The 26,023-nt window shown below is 47.5% G+C and overlaps 1 protein-coding gene across 8 annotated transcripts in view; it reads left to right on the forward strand.

Annotated features, from left to right (window-relative positions):
- nav3 (neuron navigator 3) overlaps window positions 1–26,023 on the forward strand; it is a 440,932-nt gene that overhangs the window by 245,201 nt on the left and 169,708 nt on the right. For all 8 annotated transcript variants that reach the window (XM_060839577.1, XM_060839579.1, XM_060839580.1 and 5 more), the window contains one exon: window positions 5,765–5,884. In XM_060839577.1, coding sequence (XP_060695560.1) covers window positions 5,765–5,884 — 120 coding nt within the window. The remainder of the gene's footprint in view (window positions 1–5,764; window positions 5,885–26,023) is intronic.

The following is a 26,023-nucleotide window of genomic DNA, read 5'->3' on the forward strand; positions in this document are numbered from 1 at the left end:
CCAGCCAATAGCTGTTACCCATTTTGTCGCAGGTACAGTGTGTGTACAAGTTCATTCTGACTGTGATGAGTAGGGCCCTGTATGTTCATGTAAACAACTTCCTGTCCAGGGAAGTGTACCGCACTGCCAACCTGACTGACGATATCAATCCTCACCCACTCGTGATTATGCAGCATGTGCTGTCCAGTTGGGGACCCACATCAGGGCCATGCTTTAACCAAACAGACTCAACTTGCATGGTTTAAAATTTAACAAAGCCTGGCTGTTAACTGCCAATCAGCGTTAGTGCGTGCGTTTGCCACGGCAATACCTGTACCAATTAGAGTCTACCTGCCAACTAATCAGCTTTGTCCAGTCATACCGTATAAATGTTTTCCTTTCATTTTGGTAATCACTGTGATTGTTCTGGTGCCTCAATTAAATATACCTTTTTTCCAGCAATACTCCAGTTCTGTACCACCAAACATTTATCAGGGGAGGGTATTCTATCCCCCTCCTGACTTGTGCCTTGTACATGGCGGACAGGCTTTGGGGAGACAGGAGGTGCGTTTCTCACCACAGTATTCCCAGCCTCTGACCTGCTCTTGTAGCCGCTGTGTTTATATGGTGACTCCGGGTGAGTCTCTGGTCAGTGATAACCCCCCAAGATGTTGGGGGATTCAGTGATGGTAACACCATTGAATGTGAATGGGGGGGTGGGGTGGGTGGTGGTTAGATTGTCTCTTATTGGAGATGGTTATAGCCTGGCATTTGTGTGGCACATATGTGACTTGCCACTTGTCAGCCCGAGCATAGATATTGCCCAGATCTAGCTGCATTTAAATACGGACTGCTTCAGTATCTGAGGAGTGGTGAATGGAGCTGAACACTGTGCAATCACCAGCGAACATCCCCACTCCTGACTTTATGATGGAGGGAAGGTCATTGATGAAGCAGCTGAAGATGGTTGGGCCTCGGACACTACCCTGAGGAACTCCTGCAGAGATGAGCTGGAGCTGAGATGACTGACCTCCAACAACCACAACTATCTTCCTGTGTGTCAGGTATAACTCTAATCAGCGGAGAGTTTACCCCCTGATACCCACTGATTCCAGTTTTGCCAGGGCTCCTTGATGCCACACTCAGTCAAATGCAGCCTTGATGTCAGGGACTGTCCCTCTCCCCTCCCCTCTGGAATCCAGCTCTTTTGTCCATGTTTGACCCAAGGCTGTAATGGGGTCAGGAGCTGAGAAATCAGTGCCTTCTGACTCATGCAGCTTTAATCCTTCTAGACTTTGTTGCTATGATATATAACTGAGGGTCTGGGACAGGGAAGGACTTTACTGAACAGATGTGTTTTAATTTTAAACAATTAACATGCCATCACCATTAGACTAGCTTTTAATTCCAAATAACTAACCAAATTCCCATTTCACTAACTGGCTTGGTGGTTTTTGAACCCAGAGCTTTAGAATAACACCTGCAGATAGTGGAAATCTGAAGCAAATACAGTGAACCTTGGAGAAACTCAGCAGGTCTGGCTGCATCTGTGGACAGAGGGAAATAGAGTTAATGTTTCAACTCCAGGAAGACTTCTTCAGCTGAAGTGAGCTGGGACATCGTGGTTTTGATGCTGATGACAGGGAGAGGAGGAGTGAGTAAAACAGAGAGTGAGGGTGTTCATCAGAGAAAAAGACAGACCAAAGCAGTCCCTAATGGTCATAGAGGAGAGACAGAGATGAAGTTTAGGTGTTAATAGTAGGCATTAATAATGGAAAATAGGTCACTCAGCTGAGAAAAAAGTCATGAGAGAGGACACTGGGACCTGCTGAGTTTCTCTAGTATTTACTGATTTTGTATCATGTTACTGTTAGAGGATTTTGCTATGGACTAATTGGCTGTTGGGTTTTGTACATTACTCTGTCGCTTTACACTGAATCCTGGTTTAATATTGGAGTGTCACAGGGAGCACCAGGCTGTTAAATTGTTCACGGGGGAGTTCCTGGTGAACTACAGGATCATACCCAGCATCCTCCCACACCCTGAACCCAGATCCACTGCAGGGATTGGAGCGAGCATAATTAAAGGGGACATGCACTGAAATAAATCACCCACACACTTCCAAAACAAGTTATGGAAAATGCTGGGTGAGCTCCTCTGGAAAATTGCAGCAGATGGATTTCAAGGAGTGAGTGATTATTTTTAAATTAGTTTCACTGCAGTTCCTGTTCATGTGAAAGAGCAGCGTGAGAGTGAGATGATGATTGTCCTGGTCTCTCAGGTGGCTGCACAACACTGAATGGCAGTATTGTGGAAGTGAGCACCTCCCCACTGTCCCTGATACCTTACCACTGAAACAGATAAATAGGCAGTCATCTCATTTCTCGTAATGGGATCTTGCTGTGTGAAAGTTGCTGCCTGTGTTTCACTTCATTAGGAAAGCAGCAGCTCTACAAAAATAACACCGCCTCCGTGACACACTGGGGAATTTGCACAGTGGTGGACGAATTCTTCAAAGGGGCAGAAGGGGCTGGAAACTAATCCCAGCACCAACTGAAAGGAAACGTTCATTTCTAACTCACCCAGGTGAAGATGGGAGCCTGTCCCACAGGATACCTCAGTGAGCTGACCCCAACAAGCAGAGAGTGGGACTTCGACTCCTTATTGGGCCTTGAACAGACCCAGCAGCAGCAGCAGAGCATCTGGGACAGGGGGAAACGTGCACCCAGCAGGGGGGGAGTGGGGTGGGGGGAGATGGGGTGTGGGGGGGGGGGGTGGAGGATGGGACTCATCCAGGGGATCAGGGGGGCACAGTGGGCAGCCCCACAGGGAAGGGAGGGATGGGTCAGGGACAGAGAGGCACCAAGGAGTTGGGTACCCTCACGAGGCGGCTGAGCAGGGGAAATGGAGGCCAGGCTGAGATACACAAAGAGTGGAATTACTCTGGATCAAAGCAAATTACTGCAGATGCTGGTATCTGAAATCAAAAGAGAAAATGCTGGAAAATCTCAGCAGGTAAGGAGAGAAAAGAGCTGACGTTTCGAGTCTAACTGACCCTTTGTCAAAGCTGGCTTTGACAGAGGGTCAGTTAGACTCGAAACGTCAGCTCTTTTCTCTCCTTACAGATGCTGTCAGACCTGCTGAGATTTTCCAGCATTTTCTCCTTTGGTGAGCAGAGCTACACCTTGGGCTGCTCCCCCTGATGTTATGTCACAACGTTCAGGCTGTGGGCCTAGATTGAGAGAATCAGGCAAGTATGGGTGGTATTTAATCAGGATAGACCTGATGGGTTGAGAGTGTGGTGCTGGAAAAGCACTGCAGGACAGGTAGCATCCGAGGAGCAGAAACATCGACGTTTCGGGCAAAAGCCCTTCATCAGGAATGTGGCTTGTGGGCCAGGGGGTATTCAGAGATAAATGGGAGGGGGCTGGGGTTGGGGGGAAAGTAGCTGATTGTGCAAATGGTAGATGGAGGTGGGGGAGAAGGTGATAGGTCAGAGAGGAGGGTGGAGTGGATAGATGGGAAGGGAGATGGACAGATTGGACAGTTCAAGAGGGCGGTGCTGTGCTGGAAGTTTGGATCTGGGATAAGGTGGGGTGAGGGGAAATGAGGAAACTGGTGAAATCGACATTGATCTCATGTGGTTGGAGGGTCCCAAGGCGGATGATGAGGCGTTCTTCTGGAGTGTGGAGGTGTAGGTTTATTAGGAGTGTCGGGATGTGGGGATACGAGGGTGCTGGATGTGGGAGGGTGTGGTGTAGGGGTGTGGTGTGGGGGGAGGCTGGTGGGGAGGTATGTAGGGGTGGGGGTGTTGGGTGTGGGGTTGTGTGGGAAGGTGGGTGTGGGGATGGCTGTGGGTGTGCGTGGGTGTAGGAGGAGTGAGGTTGTGGGGGGTTGAGTCTGAGGCTCTGGGTGTGTGAGTGTTGAGGGTGTGGCGGGTTTGGGGGTCTGGGTGTGGATGTGGGTGTGGGAACTGGGTGTGGGGCTCTGGGTGTGGGTGTGGGAGTGGGGGTGGGTGTGGGAGTGTGGGGGTGGGGTTAGGAGTGTGGGGGTGGGTGTGGGTGTGGGGGTTGGGTGTATGGGTCGGGGTGTGGGTGTGGGGGCTGAGTGTGGGGTTCTGGGTGTGGGTGTGGGAGTGGGGATGGCTGTGGGTGTGCGGGTGTTGGAGGAATGAGGTTGTGGGGGTGGATCTGGGGGTGTGGGGTTGAGTCTGAGGCTCTGGGTGTGTGAGTGTTGAGGGTGTGGCGGGTGTGGGGGTCTGGGTGTGGATGTGGGTGTGGGGGCTGGGTGTGAGGTTCTGGGTGTGGGGGTGTGGGTGTGGGGGTGGGTGTAGGGGCTGGGTGTGAGGTTCTGGGTGTGGGGGTGTGGGTGTGGGGGCTGGGTGTGAGGTTCTGGGTGTGGATGTGGGTGTGAGGTTCTGGGTGTGAGGTTCTGGGTGTGGGAGTGGGGGTGGATGTGGGAGTGTGGGGGTGGGTGTGGGGGGGTGGGGGTGGGGGTGGTGGTGTCAGTTGCCATCTTTCCCTTAGTGTTCGTTGCTGAATCCCTCAGGGAAAGGCCAGGAGGTTGGGTTGAAACCGATAGCTCTCTTCAAGAGCTGGCAGAGACATATTGGGCTGAATGGCCTCGTGCTATCCTGCATCACTGTGTGAATCTATTTTGTTGTCAGCACTGGATTGATCCCCGTCTGTGTTTCGGATTTGTTGAAGCCTGTGCAGTGCTGGCTGGTGTGGAGAGGGTTAAGGATTTCAGCTTTGAGTAGCAGCAGGAGTTGATTGAAGCAGTTGCTGTCAGTGGGAGATGCCCTGGCCTGTGGTTCCTTGTTCTCATTTATCTTCTCACGGGGAGCTGCGCACTTGCAGTCTGCATTTAAAGGAACATTACCAGAGAAATGTAAAAACACAGCCGGCTGCTTTGTCATTAGGTCACTTCTCTCTCCTTATTTACAGGAGTTCTCTTCATATCTTACGGTTCAGTTAACTTCAAGTGGTTCACTCCTTTTTTAATGTTGTGAATGAACCTGTTTCAACCTCAGTTTATAGAATCATAGTCATTCACAGCACAGAAAAAGGCCCTTCAGCCTGTTGAGTCTGTGCTGACTATCCGAATCCCATTTCCAAGCCCTTGACCCCTCGCCTTGTATCTGTTGCAGTTTCGGTCTCACTGTTTCTGTTATAAAGTTATTTATGTGACAGATTTCCAGAATGCGTCCCTGCTCCGTATACACACTGACACAGAGAAGGTTCGAGAATCACAGGATTGTTCCAGTACAGAAGGAGGCCATTCAGCCCACAATGCCTGCAGCAGCTCGTCAAACAAGCATTGTGTCAATCTCCTGCCTTGTCTCTGAATTTTGCAAATGACTTCTGTCCAATGTGAGATCGATAAAGTTGAGTACTGGGGAAAATTATTCGAGATTGGTTGGGGCTTAAATGCCCCACCCCTTGCTCTGTGAGATGTGCTCCCAAATCCTGTAGAAGCCAGCCTTTAGGACATTGGCCACTGATGGGATAGTATCGCAATGTGGTCTTGCTGTGGCCACTCACTCATTCCCCATTAACAGGCTCACACCTCACCCCCCACCCCAAACCTCAATGCCTCCAAACTCATTGTCATATGTTCAGGAGAGTTCTTCAGGTGCTAGTCTACATTTGTGAGGAACTGTAGGCTCGGTGATCCAAATGGCCTCCTTCCATTGGCTGAGAGTAGTATTTAATTATTGGTGATTTGGAGTCGGGTGAAGTTGGCTTTCAATGGGGACTTGGTTAACCATTTACTCTCTTCACAGGTACATGACTGATGGAGGCTTGAATTTATACACCCGCAGCATAAACCGTATTCCAGACATATCAGCTACACGCGATGTCATCCAGAGGGGCGTGTCGGATGTCTCAGGAGATGTCGATAGGTAAGGAAATGTCCGAGTAAGTCCGATGGATAGCATGCCTATTGCTGGGTCCCCTGGGCCATCATTCGGAAACATAAGAAAGCTTCTGCTTGCGAAGTAGTCCCTCAGTCTCCTGAAACTCACTTGGTGATCGTGTCTGAGATGAATGTTCCTCCTCTGCTGGAGATCAAGGTGTTGGAAATACAGGATAAATATCAAAACACCTCCCTGAATGTGCAGATCATTTCACAATGTTCACCAATTTTCTTTGTTGCTCACCTTTAATGGATGTTGATTTGTGGAAGCTACAATCCCGAGGGTGTCCCAGTTCCTGATGGTTGGGAGCTGGGAGCTCTGTGCTGAGAAACAAGGTGTAGTTTCTGACATCTGTACAGGAAGTACCAGATTACCCAGTGGCCACAATGGGTCAGGATCATTTTAACTCAAACATCCACACACTAGCCCCCGGCCTGTACACATGCTACTGAATTCCAGGCTGATCAGAGTGTGACACACTGGACCATAGTCTGGTCCAATTACACCTGAGCCCTGAGCCCTGAGCCCGAGTTTGTGTTTGTGTTTGACAATTTGAAGCAAGGTGTTTTAATAACCATCACATCAAGTTCTGTGTATGTGGTAGAGCCATTGAGCTATTACAGCGTTGAAAGAGATCCTTCAGCCCATCAATGATCTGTCGATTCTAATCCCATTTTCCAACTCTTGGCTCATGGCCTTGAATATTCCGGTATTCTGTTCATCAAAACGTCTTCAGAGCTTCTGCCTCTACCATCCTTTCAGGCAGTGAGTTCCAGATATCCAGAACCCTCTGGTGAAAATGTTTCTCCTTAAATCCCCTCTGAGCCTCCTGCTTCAAAGAGGAAACCTTTCTCCCTACCTACCCTGTCAATGTCACCACACTGGCTGGGGTTACCATGAAGGGCTCTCCTTCTCAACCTCTCCCCTCTCCCTGAGGCATGGTGACCCTGAGGTAAAACCACCATCAGTTGTCTCTCTCTCTCTAATGAGAAGAACCCTATGGTCTGGTCAGACTGTGGTGACTTCACCGTTACCTGCCCCTCAGAACTTTATCAATTTCAATCAGATTCCCCCTCAGCCTTCTCTCCCCTGTTTATCCGGCCTCTCTTCATCACTGGAATGTTCCATCCCAGGCAACACCCTGGTGAATCTCCTCTGCACTCCCCCCACCCTGTAGTGTGGGGACCAGAACTGCACACAGTACCTCAGCTGTGGCCTCATCAGAATTCTCTACAGCTCCAATATTACCTCCACCAGAAACCTCTTATATTCAAATATTTGAGAAGAGGAAGGAATTCATTCTTTTCTCTGACTGCAGTTTGGAACCAAATCTTGTGAAATCATGTGATAGAATGGCAAAACATGAATATGGAGATTGGTATAATAATGAGAATACATCAGTGACACTGTACTGTGCATTTTCTTTTTCCATCATGTTCCTTCCAGGAGGAAGATTAATTTCTCTTTCAAAATAAACACAATTTCTAAAATATGTTTGAAACTCTTTGAGAAGCTCCATACCTTACAAAGTACCCTTTACTGAGAGGACCGAGAGTTCAGAAACATAGTTTGCACAGCCATCTAGTGACCAGAGACTGCAACTACATTGTGACAGTTGACATAGGAAAATTCAATGGGATTTGGAAATGCTGTAGATTACAATTACAAATAATGATGGAAATGTGCAAATAATAGTCATGGAAATCAGAGGGAAAAGCTCTAAAAGTGGGAAAACACAAACAATTTGCTTCTTGCTAAACTTCTAACCAGTTTCCTCAGAAAGTATTGGAGATTTGGGAAAAGATTTATAAATGTTCTGATATGGGCACAGTTGTCTGTTCTTGCTGCAACAATTGACCTACCCTGGCTGTCTGTTGAGATGTTTGAATGTGCTGTGTGAAGGAGATTGATTTAATATTCCTCTCTGTTCCCCTCTGTCTGCCTTTTAACTGCATGTTGACTCTGTAGAAGGTGGGGGAGTGATCTGAGCTGCCCATTTGCAGTTAATCACAGGGGTCTAAACATTCCCCTGCTGTGATAGAAATTGAAATTCCTTAAATGGCCTATGTTAGGAGCCTGAGGTGAGCACTGGTGAAAGGAAGCAGCTTGTAAATATTCATTGAATACTCAATAAGCACCTTCCAGAGCTTTCTACACTCAGCAGGTGAGCTAAAGGGACAGAATCAAATCATCAGGGATTATAAAAATGAGCATGTGAGTTTATACTAGAATGAAATATTCAACATAAGCAGCATGTTTACAATGTTGAATGAACTATTACAAGGGTCAAAAAAGTATATTTCAGGAATTTAGCTCATATTTTGTATCATTGAAATATTTCAGTTGGATGGAACACAATATTTAACAGAAATTGAAAGGGTTCCCACTGAGATTGCTTCAGAGAATCACTTCTAGAAATCACACCAGAGGTTAGCAGGGTGAGGGGTCACTTTGGGCAGGGGGAGTGAGAGGTCACCTTGGCCCAAGCAGGGTGACGGGTCACATCAGACGGGGGTGGGAGGGTGGGGGGTGCAGTGAGGGGTCACCTTGGAGCTGAGGGGGAATGGTGATTGTTGCTGAGGGGCTGCAGTGAGTGCGTGAGAATGATGCAGGGCAGGTCAGAGTCTGAAGCAGAATGAGCTACAAACAGGACAGGATATCGGGCTGGTGTTCCCATGTATCTGCTGCCCTTGTTCTTCTTGATGGAAGTGGGTGTGGGTTTGGAAGGTGCTGTCTGAGGATCTTTGGTGAATTTCTGCAGTGCATCTTGTACATAGTACACACTGCTGTTACTGAGCGTCGGTGGTGGAGGGAGGGGATGGTACACACTGCTGTGACTGACCGTCGGTGGTGGAGGGAGGGGATGTTTGTGGATGTGGTGCAAATCAAGTTGCTGCTTTGTCCTGGATGGTGTCAAGCTTCTTGAGTGTTTTTGGAGCTACACCCATCCAGGCAAGTGGGGAGTATTCCATCACACTCCTGACATGGGCCTTGTAGATGGTGGACAGGCTTTGGGGTGACAAGACTGAGTTCCTTATGTAGGATTCCTAGCCTCTGACCTGCTCTTGTAGCCACGGGCAACATCCTGGTAAACTGTTTCTATCCCCTCTCCAAAGCCTCCACGTCTTTCTGGTAGTGTGGTGACCAGAACTGGACACAATACTCCGAATGTGGCCACACTAAAGTTCTATACAGCTGCAACATGACTTGCCAGTTTATAAACTCTAGGTCCCGACTGGTGAAGGTCAGTATGCCATGTGCCTTCTTGACCACCTTATCCACTTAGGTTGCTACATTCAGGGAGCAGTGGGCCTGTACACCTGGATTCCTCGGCATGTTGATGCTAATCAGGGTTCTGCCGTTTATTGGATACTTCCCTCCTGCCTTAGATTTCCCAATCAGCATCTGTCATTTGTTTGGTCAATCTCCTTTTGCCATTTCTCTGGCCAAGTCTCCAGTCTATCTATACCCTGCTGTATCCTCTAGCAATCCTCCTCACTATCCACAGCTCCCCCAATCTTGGTGTCATCCACAAACTTACTAACCAGACCGCCCCCCACTCTATTCCTGATCATTTATATATATTACAAACAACAGGGGTCCCAGCAGTGATCCCTTCTGTGGACACCACTGGTCACTGATCTCCAGTCAGACAAATGGCCTTCCACTACTCTCTGTCTTCTATGATGAAGCCAGTCCTGTGTCCATCTTACCAGCTGACCACAGATCCCATGTGACTTCACCTTTTGTATCAGCTGTCCATGAGGGACCTTGTCAAAGGCCTTGCTAAAGTCCATACAGACAACATCTAGCACCCTCCCTCATCAATCACCTTTGTCACTTCATCAATAAACTCAATCAAGTTTGAGAGATATGACCTTCCCCACACAAAACCGTGCTGTCTATTGCTAATAAGTGCACTTTTCCAAATGTGAGTAAATTCTATCATCAAGAACCTTCTCCAATAATTTCTCTATCACTGAGGAAAGGCTCACAGGCCTGTAATGACCTGGATAATCTCTGCTTGCCTTCTCAACCAAGGAAACAACTATCCTCCAGTCCTCTGGGACCTTCCTGTGACTGGAAAAGATACAAAGATTTTGGACAAGGTCCCAGCAATTTCCTCCCTCATCTCCCTTAGTTTTTCGGAATAGACCTCATCAGACCCTGGGCACTTGTCTCCCTAAGGTTTCTCAACACACAACACCCCTCCTGTCGATCTGTCCTCAAGTATCAACATACCGCCTCTCTGAACACACCATTCACCATGTCCATCTCCTTTGTGAATATTGATGCAAAATATTGTGAATCTCATTCACATCCTCTGGCTCCACGCATAAATTCCCTCCTTTGTCCTTGAGTGAACCTACCCTCTCCCTAGCTACGCTCTTGCTCCTAATATACATGCAAAACACCTTGGGATTTTCCTTATTCCTGTTTGCCAAAGCCTTCCAGGGAAGGTGCTGGCCAGTGGCATTATCGGCAAGCTATTAAACCAGAGACCCAGGTAACGTTCTGGGGACCCAGTTCTTAGGAGTCTAATGATGACCATGAATCCATTATCAATTGTTGGGAAAAAACTATCTGATTCATTAAATGTCCTTCATGGAAGGAAACTGCCTGGTCTGGCCTACATGTGACTCCAGACCCACAGCAATGTGGGTGACTCTTAATCACCCTCTGGGCAGTAAGTGCTGGCCTAGTCAGTGATACCCTCATCCTGTAAATAAATTTTACAAAAAAACCATCTCACACTCACTTCTCAATAGACTCCATCATCAAATATAAAACTGTCTGGGAGCTTGGTGTCAGACGATTGATTCTATTTGGAAACTAAAAAGGGCACGTTCATGAATATGAGATTTGAGTCAGTGTCTGCAGAGTACACTCATCATATTCTGTCTTCATCTGATAAATGAGTACAATGCAGACTGCTATCTACCCCCCCGAATGTTACAACCACCAACTACAGTGGCAGATTGTCCCTGTACCGATAGAATATAAAACCTTTTTACCACTCTTCGGTTGTTGCACACCACAGGATGCTAATTTGTATCTTGCAAAAATGCTGTGAAATCACAAAGGACAAGCTTGGAATATGTGGAATGAAATGAAGCAACATTGTCTTCAGCGATTGACTGAAATGTGTGACACCTCACCTGGTATTTACTTCATAACAAGTCGAACCTCCATTCTAGCTCCGTCTTACAGCAGTGTCATGCTACATTGAGATTCTTTGGAGAGTCTCCTCTCTGATTTACTGGTAAACTTTGCATAGGAAGCATTCTGGAATGCGAAGCATCTTTGAATAATTTTTAATGTACAAGCAAGGAGCAAACACAGGCCACTGAGCCCTTCGAGTCTGCTATCCCATTCAATAGGATCATGGACTGATCCAACTTTCAACCCATTAATCTCCCCCAGCGGAGTTGTGGCCACCTTTGAACTCATCATAAAACAGAGGCGGGGGCGGGGGAGTCCAGCTGTCAGCAATATGTATCTTTAACTCATTGAAAATGTCACTGCTCAAAACGTTCAGTTTATTTTGAAGATTGACCATGTGTCAAAATCATTGAAATGGCTGCATGATAAACAGAATGTGAATAAAACGTGCAGCTCTCTCTGAAACTGAAGGCGTTTGCTCAGGCAATATCCCTGTTTTCCCATGGTTCACTGTACAGCGTTACAGATGGCTGGTTATCCCAAAGAAAGGGGATATGTCAATGCAACTGTTGGTGTAAGGAATATCAATGAGATGCGAAAACGGGCATTAGGCGATAAGTTTTTTTACTGTGGGTACAATGATGTTTTAACCGAAATGCCTGAATCTTTTCATGAATGTAGGGTTTGAGAATTGGGGTCAGTTTTATTCACAGTTTTGAACTTGCATTTGTATAACACCTTCAAGACAGAGAAGTTCAAGGCATGAGAAGAGAGGCAAAACCGACAGCCAGTGAAGGGAGATGTTCGGAGCATGTTTAAACAGAGAAGCTTATTAAAGGAGGTGGGAGAGTTAGCAAGAGAATTCTGCAGCAAGGCACCAATGGAACTGAAGACATAACGTGGTGAGGGGGTGGTATGTGGTTAGTGTGTTGAGGGGAAGGGTGGCGTGTGGTTAGTGTGTAGAGGGGAGGGGTGGCATGTGGTTAGCATGTTGAGGGGTGGGAGTGGCATGTGGTTAGCGTGTTGAGGGGTGGGAGTGGCATGTGGTTAGCATGTTGGGGGGAGGGGTGGTGTGTGGTTAGTGTGTTGAGGGGAGGGAGTGGCATGTGGTTAGCATGTTGACAGGAGATGGGCGAGAGCTGAGAATCAGCAGTAGTGAGTGATCTCAGCCATTAGTTGGAGGAGGTTACAGAGTTATAGCAAGATGATGTCCCGGAGCAGTTTAGACATTGTGGAGGACAGTGAGAATTCCGGTGTGAGAGGAATTTCTCCCTTTAGTATGAAGCAGCGATTGTGTTAATGATAGGCCAGTTAGATCTGCCTGTTAGCAATCGAAGGGCCTGAGGATTTTCAGTCTATTTCTGTTCCTCTTTCCTTCTCTGTCTTTTGTTCATTTGAATACAACTGTCTAATTCTAGCCTTGTCTCCTCCTCACAATGTTCTTGATCTTTCAGGTGTGTTACAGTCGATCTGATTACCCCTTTCTCTGTGTGTCTCTTTGTGTCTTCCTGCCACTTTTTGTGTTGCTATGTGTTCCATTGTCTGTCACCCGCTCTGTTCCTGTGTATGTCTGGGATTGTATGTCCCTATTCATTATCTCAGTCCCTTAGTCTGTTTCTTACTCTGCCCCGTCTTCTTGTTGCACTTGCTGTCTGACTCTCTCTCTCTGACCCTGTCTCATTTCCTTTCTATCTGTCTCTCAGCTCTTGATCCTCATTCCTCCCTTTCATTCAATCTTTTTCCACTCTTTTTGCTTTCTCTCTTTTGATTCACTTTCGAAAGGTGTAGTTCGACAGGTAGCTGTAATGGGTGTGGTTGGACAGGTAGCTGTAATGGGTGTGGTTGGACAGGTAACTGTAATGGGTGTGGTTGGACAGGTAGCTGTAATGGGTGTGGTTGGACAGGTAACTGTAATGGGTGTGGTTGGACGGGTAACTGTAATGGGTGTGGTTGGACAGGTAACTGTAATGGGTGTGGTTGGGCGGGTAGCTGTTAAGGGTGTGGTTGGACGGGTAAGTGTAATGGGTGTGGTTGGACAGGTAACTGTAATGGGTGTGGTTGGGCGGGTAGCTGTTAAGGGTGTGGTTGGACGGGTAAGTGTAATGGGTGTGGTTGGACAGGTAACTGTAATGGGTGTGGTTGGACGGGTGGCTGTAATGGGTGTGGTTGGACAGGTAACTGTAATGGGTGTGGTTGGACGGGTGGCTGTAATGGGTGTGGTTGGGCGGGTAGCTGTTAAGGGTGTGGTTGGACGGGTAAGTGTAATGGGTGTGGTTGGATGGGTAACTGGAATGGGTGTGGTTGGACAGGTAACTGTAATGGGTGCGGTTGGACAGGTAGCTGTAATGGGTGTGGTTGGACAGGTAACTGTAATGGGTGCAGTTGGACAGATAACTGTAATGGGTGCGGTTGGACAGGCAGCTGTAATGGGTGTGGTTGGACGGGTAACTGTAATGGGTGTGGTTGGACGGGTAACTGTAATGGGTGCAGTTGGACGGATAACTGTAATGGGTGTGGTTGGATAGGTAGCTCTAAGAGGTATGGTTGGATGGGTAACTGTATTGGGTGCGGTTGGACGGGTGGCTGTATTGGGTGCGGTCGGACAGGTAGTTGTAATGGGTGCAGTTGGATGGGTAGCTGTAATGAGTGTGGTTGGACAGGTAGCTGTAATGGGTGTGGCTGGACAGGTAGCTATAATGGGTGTGATTGGATGGGTAGCTGTAATGGGTGTGGTTGGATGGGTAGCTGTAATCGGTGCGGTTGGACGGGTAGTTGTCATGGGTGCAGTTGGACGTTTGGCTGTAATTGGTGTGGTTGGATGGATATCCTTAGTGGGTGCGGTTGGATGGGTAGCTGTAATGGGTGTGATTGGACAGGTAGCTGTAGTGGGTGTGGTTGGACAGGTAGCTGTAATGGGTGCGGTTGGATGGGCAGCTGTAATGAGTGCAGTTGGGTGGGTAGCTGTAATATGTGCGGTTGGACGGGTGGCTGTAATGGGTGAGGTTGGACAGGTAACTGTAACGGGTGCGGTTGGACAGGTAGCTGTAATAGGTGAGGTTGAATGGGTAGCTGTAATAGATGCGGTTGGATGGGTGGCTGTAATGGGTCTGGTTGGATGGTTGGCTGCAATGGGTGCAGTTAGACAGGTAGCTGTAATGGGTGTGGTTGGACAGGTAGCTGTAATGGGTGTGGTTGGACTGGTAGCTGTAATAGGTGCGCTTGGATGGGCAGCTGTAATGGGTGAGGTTGGACAGGTAGCTGTAATGGGTGTGGTTGGAAGGGTGGCTGTAATGGGTGCGGTTGGACGGGTAACTATAATGGATGCGGTTGGACAGGTAGCTGTAATAGGTGAGGTTGGACAGGTAGCTGTAATGGGTGTGGTTGGACAGGTAGCTGTAATGGATGCAGTGAACGGGTGACTGTAATGGGTGCAGTTGGACAGGTAGCTGCAATGGATGAGGTTGAACAGGTAGCTTTAATGGGTGTGGTTGGACAGGTAGCTGTAATGGATGATGTTGAACATGGGTGTGGTTGGATGGATAACTGTGATGGGTGTGGTTGGACGGGTAACTGTAATGAGTCTGGTTGGACAGACAGCTGTAATGGGTGTGGTTGGAAGGGTAGCTGTAATGGGTCTGGTTGGATGGGTAACTGTGATGGGTGTGGTTGGACGGGTAACTGTAATGGGTCTGGTTGGACAGACAGCTGTAATGGGTGTAGTTGGATGGGTAGCTGTAATGGGTGTGGTTGGAAGGGTAGCTGTAATGGATGTGGTTGGATGGGTAGCTGTAATGGATGTGGTTGGATGGGTAGCTGTAATGGGTGTGGTTGGAAGGGTAGCTGTAATGGGTGCGGTTGGACAGGTGCCTGCGATAGTTAGAAGTGGCCTCTCTGAGCTTTCACAGATTCACTCACTGATTTCTGTCAGATCTGGCTTCAGTCAGTGACAATCAGGAAGATCTCAGTGTCCTCGCTGAGAATGGAGATATTATCCAAGTTGTTGCTCCAAATCTAGTGATTACTGTCCCCTCTTTACACAATCTGTGAGCACTGTGATGCTCCCCATCAGACGCACTGTCAAGGGCAGATTTTGAAATTCAAAACAAATCTCTCGGCCCATTGTCCCCGAGGGTCTGAATGGAAGTTATGATTCCTCCCTTTCTGAACGGGTGGAGTGGTTTATTTCCCTTGCTCCCTCTGTTCGTGGAGTCTGCTTTAAGGCCACATCAGTGCTACAGTAAAATTAAAACAGGATTTGACTGGATTTCACACACTGAGATCTGAGGGAATACTTTCCAAAACCGACATGAAAGGTGATCCCTAGAGGAGAATACGAATACAGGTCAGTTGTTGGGTTTTAAGGGCCAGAGGGTATTTGTCGGCTGGACCAGCAGTTTGGATGCTGTCAGTAAATGATGTACGGACCAATATTGACCCATTAACAGGCTGCTTCTTTTCAGAATTGTAAGGTTACAAGACAGCCTCAGTATTGTGGGAGTATATGACCCAGTCTCCGTGGCAGGGAGAGGGAGAGATGACTGCCATCTCAATTACCAACTGCCTGTGGCCCATCTCAGAGGCTAAATGGAAAACCATTCACATATTCTCCTTCCTGATTGTGTAGACCTGCAGTTCCACTGTGTTGGCTGTTTAACTTGGAGATACCCTTGTCTCAGGCAAATTATGAAACAATCCAAACTCATTGGGATGTGTATAATTGGGAACTGTATGAGGTACTGATTGTCTGTCTGATTTTGACTTCTGAGATGTTTCTGAAAGATTACTGCTTAACATAGCCATGTGGTTATTGAAGGCAGCTCTGTTGGGCTGTTTAAAAATAGTCACTAAATATATATATTGTATGTAATGATATGGATTAATGCTGGTTAATGGTGAAAGTGTGAAAAATCATTCCTTTAGTTGAAGAGTCACTTAGTCATTTAGAACACTCATTGCAACACGGAAAAACATAAAGACAGTGTTGGTTTAGCAATATTTGTTAATCCCAAAAGAAATTTCTTCAGTTTTCATTCGCTTTTAAGTTTACTCATTGCAACAAAACTCTGAAGCTTGTTTTGACATATATTCTGATCTCAACTGCAAGGACAAGATCATGTGATCAAGAGGGAACCTGAGAGTGGGCCTGAAGCCCATCAAGCTATAAAACCACAGAATACAGGAGGCCATTCAGCCCATTAAGTCTGCTCTGCCATTTGATCATGGCTGATAGATTTCTCAACCACATTCTCTTGCCTTCTTGTTGTAACTCTTGATCCACTTTATTCATCAGGAACCTATCCATCCCTGTCTTAAATACGCTCAGTGGCCTCCACAGCCCTCTGTGGTAATGAGTTCCACAGATTCCCCACCCCTCTGGCTTAAGAAATTCCTCCTCACCTCAGTTTTAAAGCATTATCCCCTCACTCTGAGGTTGTGGACTTGGATTTTAGTCTCTTCTACTGGTGGAAACATCTACTCCACGTCCACTCTATCCAGGCCTCTCAGTATTCTCTATGTTTCAATGAGATTTCCCCTACCTCCTTCGAAACTCCAATGTGTACAGACCCAGACCCAGAGTCCTCAACCGCTCCTCATATGACAAGCTCTTCATCCCTGGGATCATTCTTGTAAACTTCCCTCTAACACCAGCACATCCTTCCTTAGAAATGGGGCACAAACTGCTCACAATACTTCAAATGTGGTCTGTCCAGAGCTTTACATAGCCTCAGCAGTAAATCCCTGCTCTTGTATTCTAGCCCTCTTGAAATGAATGCTAACATTGCATTTGCCTTCCTAACTATCAACTGAACCTGAAAGAGAATCCTGAACTAGAACTCTCAAGTCCTTTTGTGCTTCAGCTTTCCAAATCCTTTGGCCATTTGGAAAATAGTCTACGCCTTTGATCTTCCAACCAAAGTGCAGAGCCTCACACTTTCCCACATTGTATTCCACCTGCCACTCCTTTGACCACTCTCCTAACCAGTATCTCTGCTTCCTCAGCACTGCCTGACCCTCCACCTATCTTTGGGTCATCAGCAAACTTAGCAACAGTTCCTTCATCCAGGTCATTGATGTATAACATGAATAGTTGTGATCCTAACACTGGCCCCTGTGGAACTCCACTAGTCACCAAGTGCCAACTGAAAAAGACCCCAGTATCCCCACTCTCTGCCTATCACCAGTTAGCCAATCCCCTGTCTACACCAATCCCTTACCCCTAACACCAAGGACTCATCTTATTTAGCAGCCTCATGTGCAGCACCTTATCAAACACCTTCTGGAAATCCAAATACATCACATCCACTGGCTCTTCTTTGTCTAACTTACTCATTACCCCCTCAAAATAATTCTAACAGATTTATCTGGCAGGACCTCCTCTTGAGAAAGCCACACTGACTCTGCCTTATTTTACCATTCGAGTAAAAAATGAGGTCTGCAGATGCTGGAGATCACAGCTGCAAATGTGTTGCTGGTCAAAGCACAGCAGGCCAGGCAGCATCTCAGGAATAGAGAATTCGACGTTTCGAGCAAGGGCTTATGCTCGAAACGTCGAATTCTCTATTCCTGAGATGCTGCCTGGCCTGCTGTGCTTTGACCAGCAACACATTTGCAGCTTATTTTACCATGCACTTTCAAGAATGTTTTTAATAATGGACTCTAAAATCTTGCCAACAACCAAGCTAACCAGCCTAGTTTCCTGTCTTCTGCCTCCCTCCCTTCTTAAACAGGGCGGTTACATTAGCCATTTGCAGTCCTGTGGGACCCTCCCTGATACCAGTGATTCCTGAAAGATCCCCACCAATGCCCCTACAATCCCCTCAGCAACCTCCTTCTGAGCTCTGGGGGTGGAGTCCATCTGGGCTGGGTGATTTATCCACCTTCAGACCTTTCAGCTTCCCCAGTATACACTCCTTAGAGATGGCCACAGCACAAATCTCTTGAAGTTTTAGGTTGCTAATGATATCTTCCTCTGTGGAAACTGATGTAAAGTACCTATTTGTTCCCCTGCCATTTCTCTGTTCCTTGTTACTATCTCTCCAGCCTCGTTTTCCATTGGTTCAATGTCCAATCTTCTAACCACCTGTCTATGAGGTGAGAGGGCTGTGTCCACAGGACAGAGTTTGTTTATTGAGGTTGGGAGATTGTAATGGTGGAATGGGGTTTGGAATGGGAGGCTGGGGAAGGAGTGACGGTGGGGGGTGACGCCTAGTTTGCTGTGGGGTAATTGATTCAGCTTCCACATTGCCTGTCACTCTGACTCCCAGTGCCAGCTCGTGAGAGGGATCTGCGAGTGTTTGCTGCAACAGCCTGAAATCTCCCTCAGCTCCACCAGTGTTGGAAAAGGAAATGCAGATGACTTATCATAAGCTGCTTATCTACTAGTTAATGCAAAAACAACTGAAGTAGAAAATTATCATCATTTCAGTGTGTGCACTTCCGAAATCGATAGCCTGTGGAGGGGCTAATCTTTGCACCAGGGAGAACTGATATTAACATTAACTATCATCTAGGAGATGTTCATATGAACGTCTCAGAAAGGGAGCATAATGTTGTCATAAAAATGGTCAGCTATTGACCCAAATATCCCACTGAATGTTTTCCTGTTGACTGAATCATTTTTGATGCATCTTTTTATAAACGGCAAACTGGGTCAATTATCTGAAGCCTTCCTGCCAAGTACTGAGATCAGACTCTCGCCTATCAGGAGCTCTACATTGTTAATGAGCCAGGGAGTGCTGTACGTATCCCTCTCCTCCCTGCTTTATCCAGCTCTCACTCCTGTCATGCGTCATTTTCCAATGAAGTGCTTTAGCAACAAATGGTGCCCGAGGTAGCTGGTACTGGTACTGACTACCCATGGGCACACACATCTCTCTCTGGGGAACCACCACTGATAACCCTGCAGAGGGTTCCAGCTGAGAACAAGAGGCACAAACAAGAGACATCTTGGGGAAACTGTGGAAAAAAACACAACACCATAATGCAAAGCTTGATCACACCAGGGAGTGTAGCCGGTTTTTCTGTTCACTTTGTAACTTAGAAACAGGAGGAGGCCATTCAGCCCCAGTTACCTGCACCACCATTTCATTTCACCCTCCTTTGTGTGAAGTGTCTTAATATTTGGCAAAATGAATTATATTTGCTGTGCTGGCTAATGTATGCGGATGGAACCTGTGCCATGGCGTTTTCAATCACCGTTGTGCTTTGATTATCTGGTTAAAATGGCACTTACGTCCTGAACCGTATCATTGGGTGGAATCATCCCAACCCCAGAATGCTGTGGCTCAGGGTGAGAAAGCTCAGCACACACGTGGAATACTGTAGGTCCTGGGGACATGTTCCACAGGGATCCGTGTTGGGACCACCCTTGTTTATGATCTACATAAATGATCTGGAGGAAGGTCTAGCTGGTCTGATTAGCAAGTTTGTAGATGACACTAAGGTTGGTGGAGTAGCAGATAGTGAAGGGGACTGTCAGAGAATGCAGCAGAATATAGATAGATTGGAGAGTTGAGCAGAGAAATAGCAGATGGAGTTCAATCCAGGCAAATGTGAGGTGATGCATTTTGGAAGATACAATTCAAGAGTGCACTATACAGTAAATGGAAAAGTCCTGGGGAACATTGATGGACAGAGAGATCTGGGTGTTCAGATCCATTGTTCCCTGAAGGTGGCAATGCAGGTCAGTCGAGTGGTCAAGAAGGCATACGGTATGCTTTCCTTCATCGGACGGGCTACTGAGTACAAGAGTTGGCAGGTCATGTTACAGCTGTATTAGACTTTGGTTTGGCCACATTTGGAGTACTGGGTACAGTTCTGGTCACCACATTACCAAAATGATGTGGATGCTTTGGATAGGGTGCAGAGAAGGTTCTCCAGGATGTTGCCTGGTATGATTAGATCAGATTAAATTCCCTACAGTGTCGAAACAGGCCCTTCAGCCCAACCAGTCCACACCGACCCTCCGAAGAGTAACCCACCCAGACCCATTTCCCTCTGACTTATGCACCTAACACTGTGGACAATTTAGCATGGCCAATTCACCTGACCTGAACATCTTTGGAGTGTGGGAGGAAACCGGAGCACTCCTACACAGACACGGGGAGAATGTGCAAACTCCACACAGTCACCTGATGCTGAGACCCTGGTGCTGTGAGGCAGCAGTGCTAACCACTGAGCCACCGTGCCATCCCACATGTAGGGTACTAGCTAGAAGAGGTTGAGTAGATTAGGATTATTTTCATTGGAAAGAAGGAGGTTGGGTGGGGGGGGGGGAGACACCTGATTGATGTCTACAAAATCATGAGAGGTATAAACAGGGTGGAGAGCAAGAGTGGAAAAGTTAATTACCAGGGGTCATGAGTTCAAGGTGAGAGGGGAAAAGTTTAAGGGAATATGTAGAATAGTCTTTCTGCAGAGGGTGGTGGGTGCCTGGAATGTGTTGCCAGCAGAGGTGGTAGAGGTGGGCACAATAGTGTCATTTAAGATGTATCTAGATAGATACATGAATGGGTACAGGGCAGAGCGATACAGATCCTTAGAAAATAGGTGACAGATTTAGTGCAGGCTTGAAGGGCCGAAGGGCCTGTTCCTGTGCTGTGATGTTCTTTGGCATTGAGGGAAATGGTGAGTGAAGAGTTCCTCAAGGGTGAAAGCATGAAGTCCTACTTTCTTCCCAAGCATTGGATGACAAGATGGAATTCTCACTAGTAAATGTTCAGAGATCTATTTGTGTGCGTGAGCATTGCTACCTCATTAATGTATGTTCTCCCACTCCCCCTTCCACACGCCCAGCTAGAAACGAGACCCTGAGACTTGGAAGCGTGGGTGGATTCCTGGTGACTTCAGCTCACTGCTCGCTCCTTCAGACCTCCATCTTGGACATTAATCACCAGCATCTCAGGGCATTGCATCATGGGTATTTGGCCATATTCTGGACCCCTTGGTTATAGGAATGAGAATACAGAGGGGCTGACGATTATGAAGATGGGGAGCAACTCAATATGTAAAGACTACTGAGCTTGAGAGGGAAGGGGACAACACAGGAGAGGGTTCTTCAACATTCAGGAACACCCTGGCTTGCCGGGGGCCAGTGGATCTGGTTTGTTGATTCCATGTGACCGGGACAGCAGGTTTACACTGAGGAGATGATGGGTTGAGTGGGAATGTGTGGAAATCTGATGGGATTTACATGGAACCTGTGTACACTTGGGGGCTCACTGAGGGTAAGAGGCTGAGACTGACAGTGTGAGGAGGGACCACTGTCTCCTCCCATCGCGACTGGAAAAGGCTGTGACTGCACCTGAAGTGGGAGGGGTCACTGTTTCATCCTGTGAGGGGCATTACTTCACTTTCGAGTGATGGGAGACTTTTTAACGGGCGCCAGTGTCACACAGGCACCTACCTAGAGGTGATGGCAAACACCAGGGGACACTGCATTCTGAGTGTGAATCTATCAGGTGGAGTCCAAATCCTGGCCTCAAGCTTCTTCGCCATGTCTTGCAACCTCAGCATCGATCGCACCGATGGCTGTGATGTACAAACAATGTCCGATGGCCTGGGAAGACTCCCCTTCGATGCTGATCTCCCACAACCAGCTCCCATAGCCTGTGCCCGGTACTCCAGCCTGGAGCATCGCTCAGCTCTGTCCCCTCAATGTTTTTGTTGCAGGGAGAGAGACATTCACTCGCACGGCCAGTGACGATAAGTGAACCAATTCCGGGATATTTACAAGCAAGTGACACCCACGGGCCCTCAGGAAGTCACTTCTATCTGCCTGAGAATGTACTCTGGTTCTCAGGTGAACTTCTCCCCTGGAGGGCATTACCTTCAGCACAGGAGGCTGAGTCTCCCTGGAGGGGGAGTTGAACCCTCTGCTGACTGGAGGGTACAAGCTGGTGGCTCATATGGGTCTCACAACATTGAGAATTTACTTGGATGAGCACTGCAGGTGTCTTACTGTTCCCTGCCATGGGCCAAGTGCTGGAAAGCGGGGAGCTAGTGTAGGTAGTCGTATATTTATGACAGCACACAATCGATGGGCCAAAGGGCCTCTCACGTACTGTGTGATTCTGTGCTTTTATGACTTGGCACACACTGAGGTAAGGAATTCACGTGTTAGAAACCACTCTATGAGGAATGTTGCTCTTTAACCCCTTGTTGGATGATATTGTTGGGAGAGTGGTCCCTTTGATCCATTCCAACTGCACAATGGCTCAGCCCCCACCTCAAAACAGCTTTACAGGACATCCTGTGATTGAAAGTTGTCTGAACGAGATAACCCTGTCTGTGTTGCAGATACCACCAGCAGAGGTTACCAGGAAGGATTCTCCTTCTCACCCTCTCCCCTCACCTGAAGCATAGTGTCCCTCGGGTTAAACCCCCACCAGCCGTCTCTCTGTAATGGGAGAGCAGCTACATGGTCCTCTGGGACAATGGGGTCTTTCACATACCCTCTGAAGATCTGCTGCAGTTAGGATTGTGACTTAAAGAAAGAAAAGTTACATTTCTGTAGCACCTTTCATGTTCAGAACATTTCAAAGTGCCAATAAAGTACCTTCTGCTTTGTAGTTGAGGAAACTAACAGTGAGCTGTGAGAATCAGGGGTTGGTGGGCAGGAAATGAGGGAGAGAATAGGATGGGTGTGTGCTGTGAATGATGAACATCAACCATTGGATTCCAGTTAAATTCAAATCAAATATCAGCACAAATTAAAAAAAAATCCAAGAACCATACTTGTGTTACAGTCTCAGGGGAATTCAGACTGTTACTATGCAGAAGCTGCTGTTGCTATGCACTGATAAAGATTGAGGTTGGTGCTTATTGTTCTTACTAATGGCTGGCAGAGAGTTTGAGGAGAACAGGTGGAAAATCGTTCTCAGTGCTGATGAAAATTGGAAGGAAATCTGTTTTAAATGGGCAGCACGGTGGCACAGTGGTTAGCACTGCTGCCTCACAGCGCCAGAGACCCGGGTTCAATTCCCGCCTCAGACGACTCTCTGTGTGGAGTTTACACATTCTCCCCGTGTCTGTGTGGGTTTCCTCCGGGTGCTCCGGTTCCTCCCACAGTCCAAAGATGTGCAGGTCAGGTGAGTTGGCCAGGATAAAATGCCCGTAGTGTTAGGGACAGGGGTAAATGTAGGGGAATGGGTCTGGGTGGGTTGTGCTTCGGTGGGTCGGTGTGGACTTGTTGGGCCGAAGGGCCTGTTTCCACACTGCAAGTGATTTTAAACAGCTCACTGTCGCTTGCGCTGGGTCAGTTGTATTGAAGAGTGAGTTCAGAATGGGCCTTGGATTTCACCGAGTTCTGACTGTCATTCAGTGGGAAACCACCTGGTCCCTGAGTCGGGAAATCCTGCTTCAAACACTGCCTTTCAGAAACAGGACCCCAACATCTGAGCTGGCCCTCCTGCTGCAGCGCTGAGGTAGTGCTACCTTGTCTTTCAGTTGAAATATCAAACAAAGGCTCCACCTGGTATTGCAGGCAGCTGTGAAAGATCCCAACAAGAGCAGAGGATTTGTTCATGACAGTACTTCCCCTCAATCAACTCTCACAGTATCAAAGGAACTGGTCCTTTTTATGTGTGGGATCATGCTGTCCACAGACTGATTCTGGGGTTAAAACCAACGAGGTAAAAACAATGACTGCAGATGCTGGAAACTAGATTCTGGATTAGTGGTGCTGGAAGAGCACAGCAGTTCAGGCAGCATCCAAAGTGCAGCAAAATCGACGTTTCGGGCAAAAGCCCTTCATCAGGAATAAAGGCAGTGAGCCGGAAGCGTGGAGAGATAAGCTCGAGGGGAGTGGGGGTGGGGAGAGAGTAGCATAGAGTAAGAGTTCAGGGCAGAGAAAATGACCTGGGAGTTGCAGTGGGAGAGGGACTCCCTGAGATTCTTGTAGAGAGAGGAGGAAAACTTCTTCAAGGCAGGCACCCTTGCAAGAGGATTCGCAGTAGGGTTAAAATCGAAGAGGTAAAAACAATGACTGCAGATGCTGGAAACCAGATTCTGGATTAGTGGTGCTGGAAAAGCACAGCAGTTCTGGGGTTCCTAGAACTACATTAGCAGTGGCAGCCTTGTGAAACAGAAATTGTTGAAACAATGTTTGGGACATCGAGAGGCTGTAAAAGATGTTTCAGAAATGCTCATTTTTCTCTTATTGAAATTCCCTTTTGTTTGGATATCCCCACCATGCCAAAATGATTCCAATGAAATGTTAAATGTTTGATCCTTCAGGAGGCTTTGACCACAGTTGTTCTCAACTTGGAAGCATGATCTGCAAATGTGGGAGATTGCCACATGCTGATGAAGGTGGGATTGTAATCTATGTGACTGTTCGAGAGGAATATCAGAGTGTAGAACACCTGGGTTTGAGTAGGAAATCGCTTTCCCCCATGTAAGTTTAGTTATAAACATTAAACAGCATCAATATAAACAGTGAGTTTATCCTGATCCCCTCTGAGTCACACATTACCCTGGCTTGATAATACTGTTCATTGACTGTTACTGGGTCAAACCTGGGAGTTGTCTATCCAACTGCACAGCGGGATGCTCTTCAGCACACAGGCTGAACACTTCAAGAAGATGACCCATCAACACCTTCTCAAAGGCAGTAAGTAACTTACCTCCTGTCTCCCCAAAGCCTGTCCACCATCCACAAGGCACAAGTCCGGAGGGTGATGGAATATTCCCCACTTGCCTAGATGGGGACAGCTCCAACAACACTCCAGAAGCTCAACACCATCCAGGACAAAGCAGCCGCTTGATTAGCACCACATCCACAAACATCCCACTCCCCCCACCACCGACAGTCGCAGCAGTGCGTACTATCTACAGGATGCACTGCAGAACTTCACCAAAGATTCTTAAGTACCACATTCCAAATCCATAGCAACTTCCTAGAAGGACAAGGGGAACAGATACATGGGAACACCATCCCCTGCAAGTTCACCTCCAAACCACTCACCATCCTGACTTGGAAATATATCACCATTCCTTCAGAGTCACTGGGTCAAAATCCTGGAATTCCCTCCCTAAGGACACTGTGGGTCTACCCACAGCACATAGACTGCAGTGGTTCAAGAAGCTCACCCCCACCTTCTCAAGGGGCAGGTAGGGACGGGCAATAAACACTGGCCCAGCCAGCGACGCGCACACCCCACAAGAGAAATTTTTAAAAGCCTCCTTATAACCGAAGTTCCTCTTCCTCAATCCCATTCCATTAAAAATCCTTCTCACCCTCCACAAGGTCATGACGTTACTGAACCTATGATTTATGAATGTTGAACAGGACAGCTTTGCTCTTATATTTATGAAGCCACTTGATTGGCATCACATCCACAAACTTCCCCTCCCTCCACCATCAATGTTCAGCAGCAGCAGTGTGTCTATCTACACAACGCAGTGCAGAAATTCACCAAAGATCCTCAGACAGTACCTTCCAAACCCACAACCACTTCCATCTCAAAGGAAAAGGGCAGCAGATACATGGGAATACCACCCCTTGCAAATTCCCCTCCAAACCACTCACCATCCTGACTTGTTGTTTGCTGTTTTCCCAGCTTCATTGATTTGAAATAGCTGAGACACACGGACCACTGTCTGTGATGTGCAATGTGTAACAAACAGACTAGAGTTATACTGCTCATTGTATAACTGCCTGGCTGTAGGAATGTTTTTCATGAAGGACGTCTGATACACTGGTAGAGAGTCCCTCTTCTCAAAGTGTGCATTCTGAAGCCAAGGCCATCCTGACAGCGCCATCGCGTGTAACGTAGCAGATATTCTTTCTGAGGTTTGTGGTGATCCAGTGGACTTTTTTTAAAGATTACTTACAGTGTGGAAACAGGCCCTTCGGCCCAACAAGTCCACACCAACCCACCAAAGCGCCACCCACCCAGGCCCATTCCCCTACATTTACCCCTTCACCTAACACTACGGGCAATTTCCCATGGCCAATTT

This window comes from Hemiscyllium ocellatum, chromosome 19 (genome assembly GCF_020745735.1).
Source record: "Hemiscyllium ocellatum isolate sHemOce1 chromosome 19, sHemOce1.pat.X.cur, whole genome shotgun sequence".
NCBI lineage: Eukaryota > Metazoa > Chordata > Chondrichthyes > Orectolobiformes > Hemiscylliidae > Hemiscyllium > Hemiscyllium ocellatum.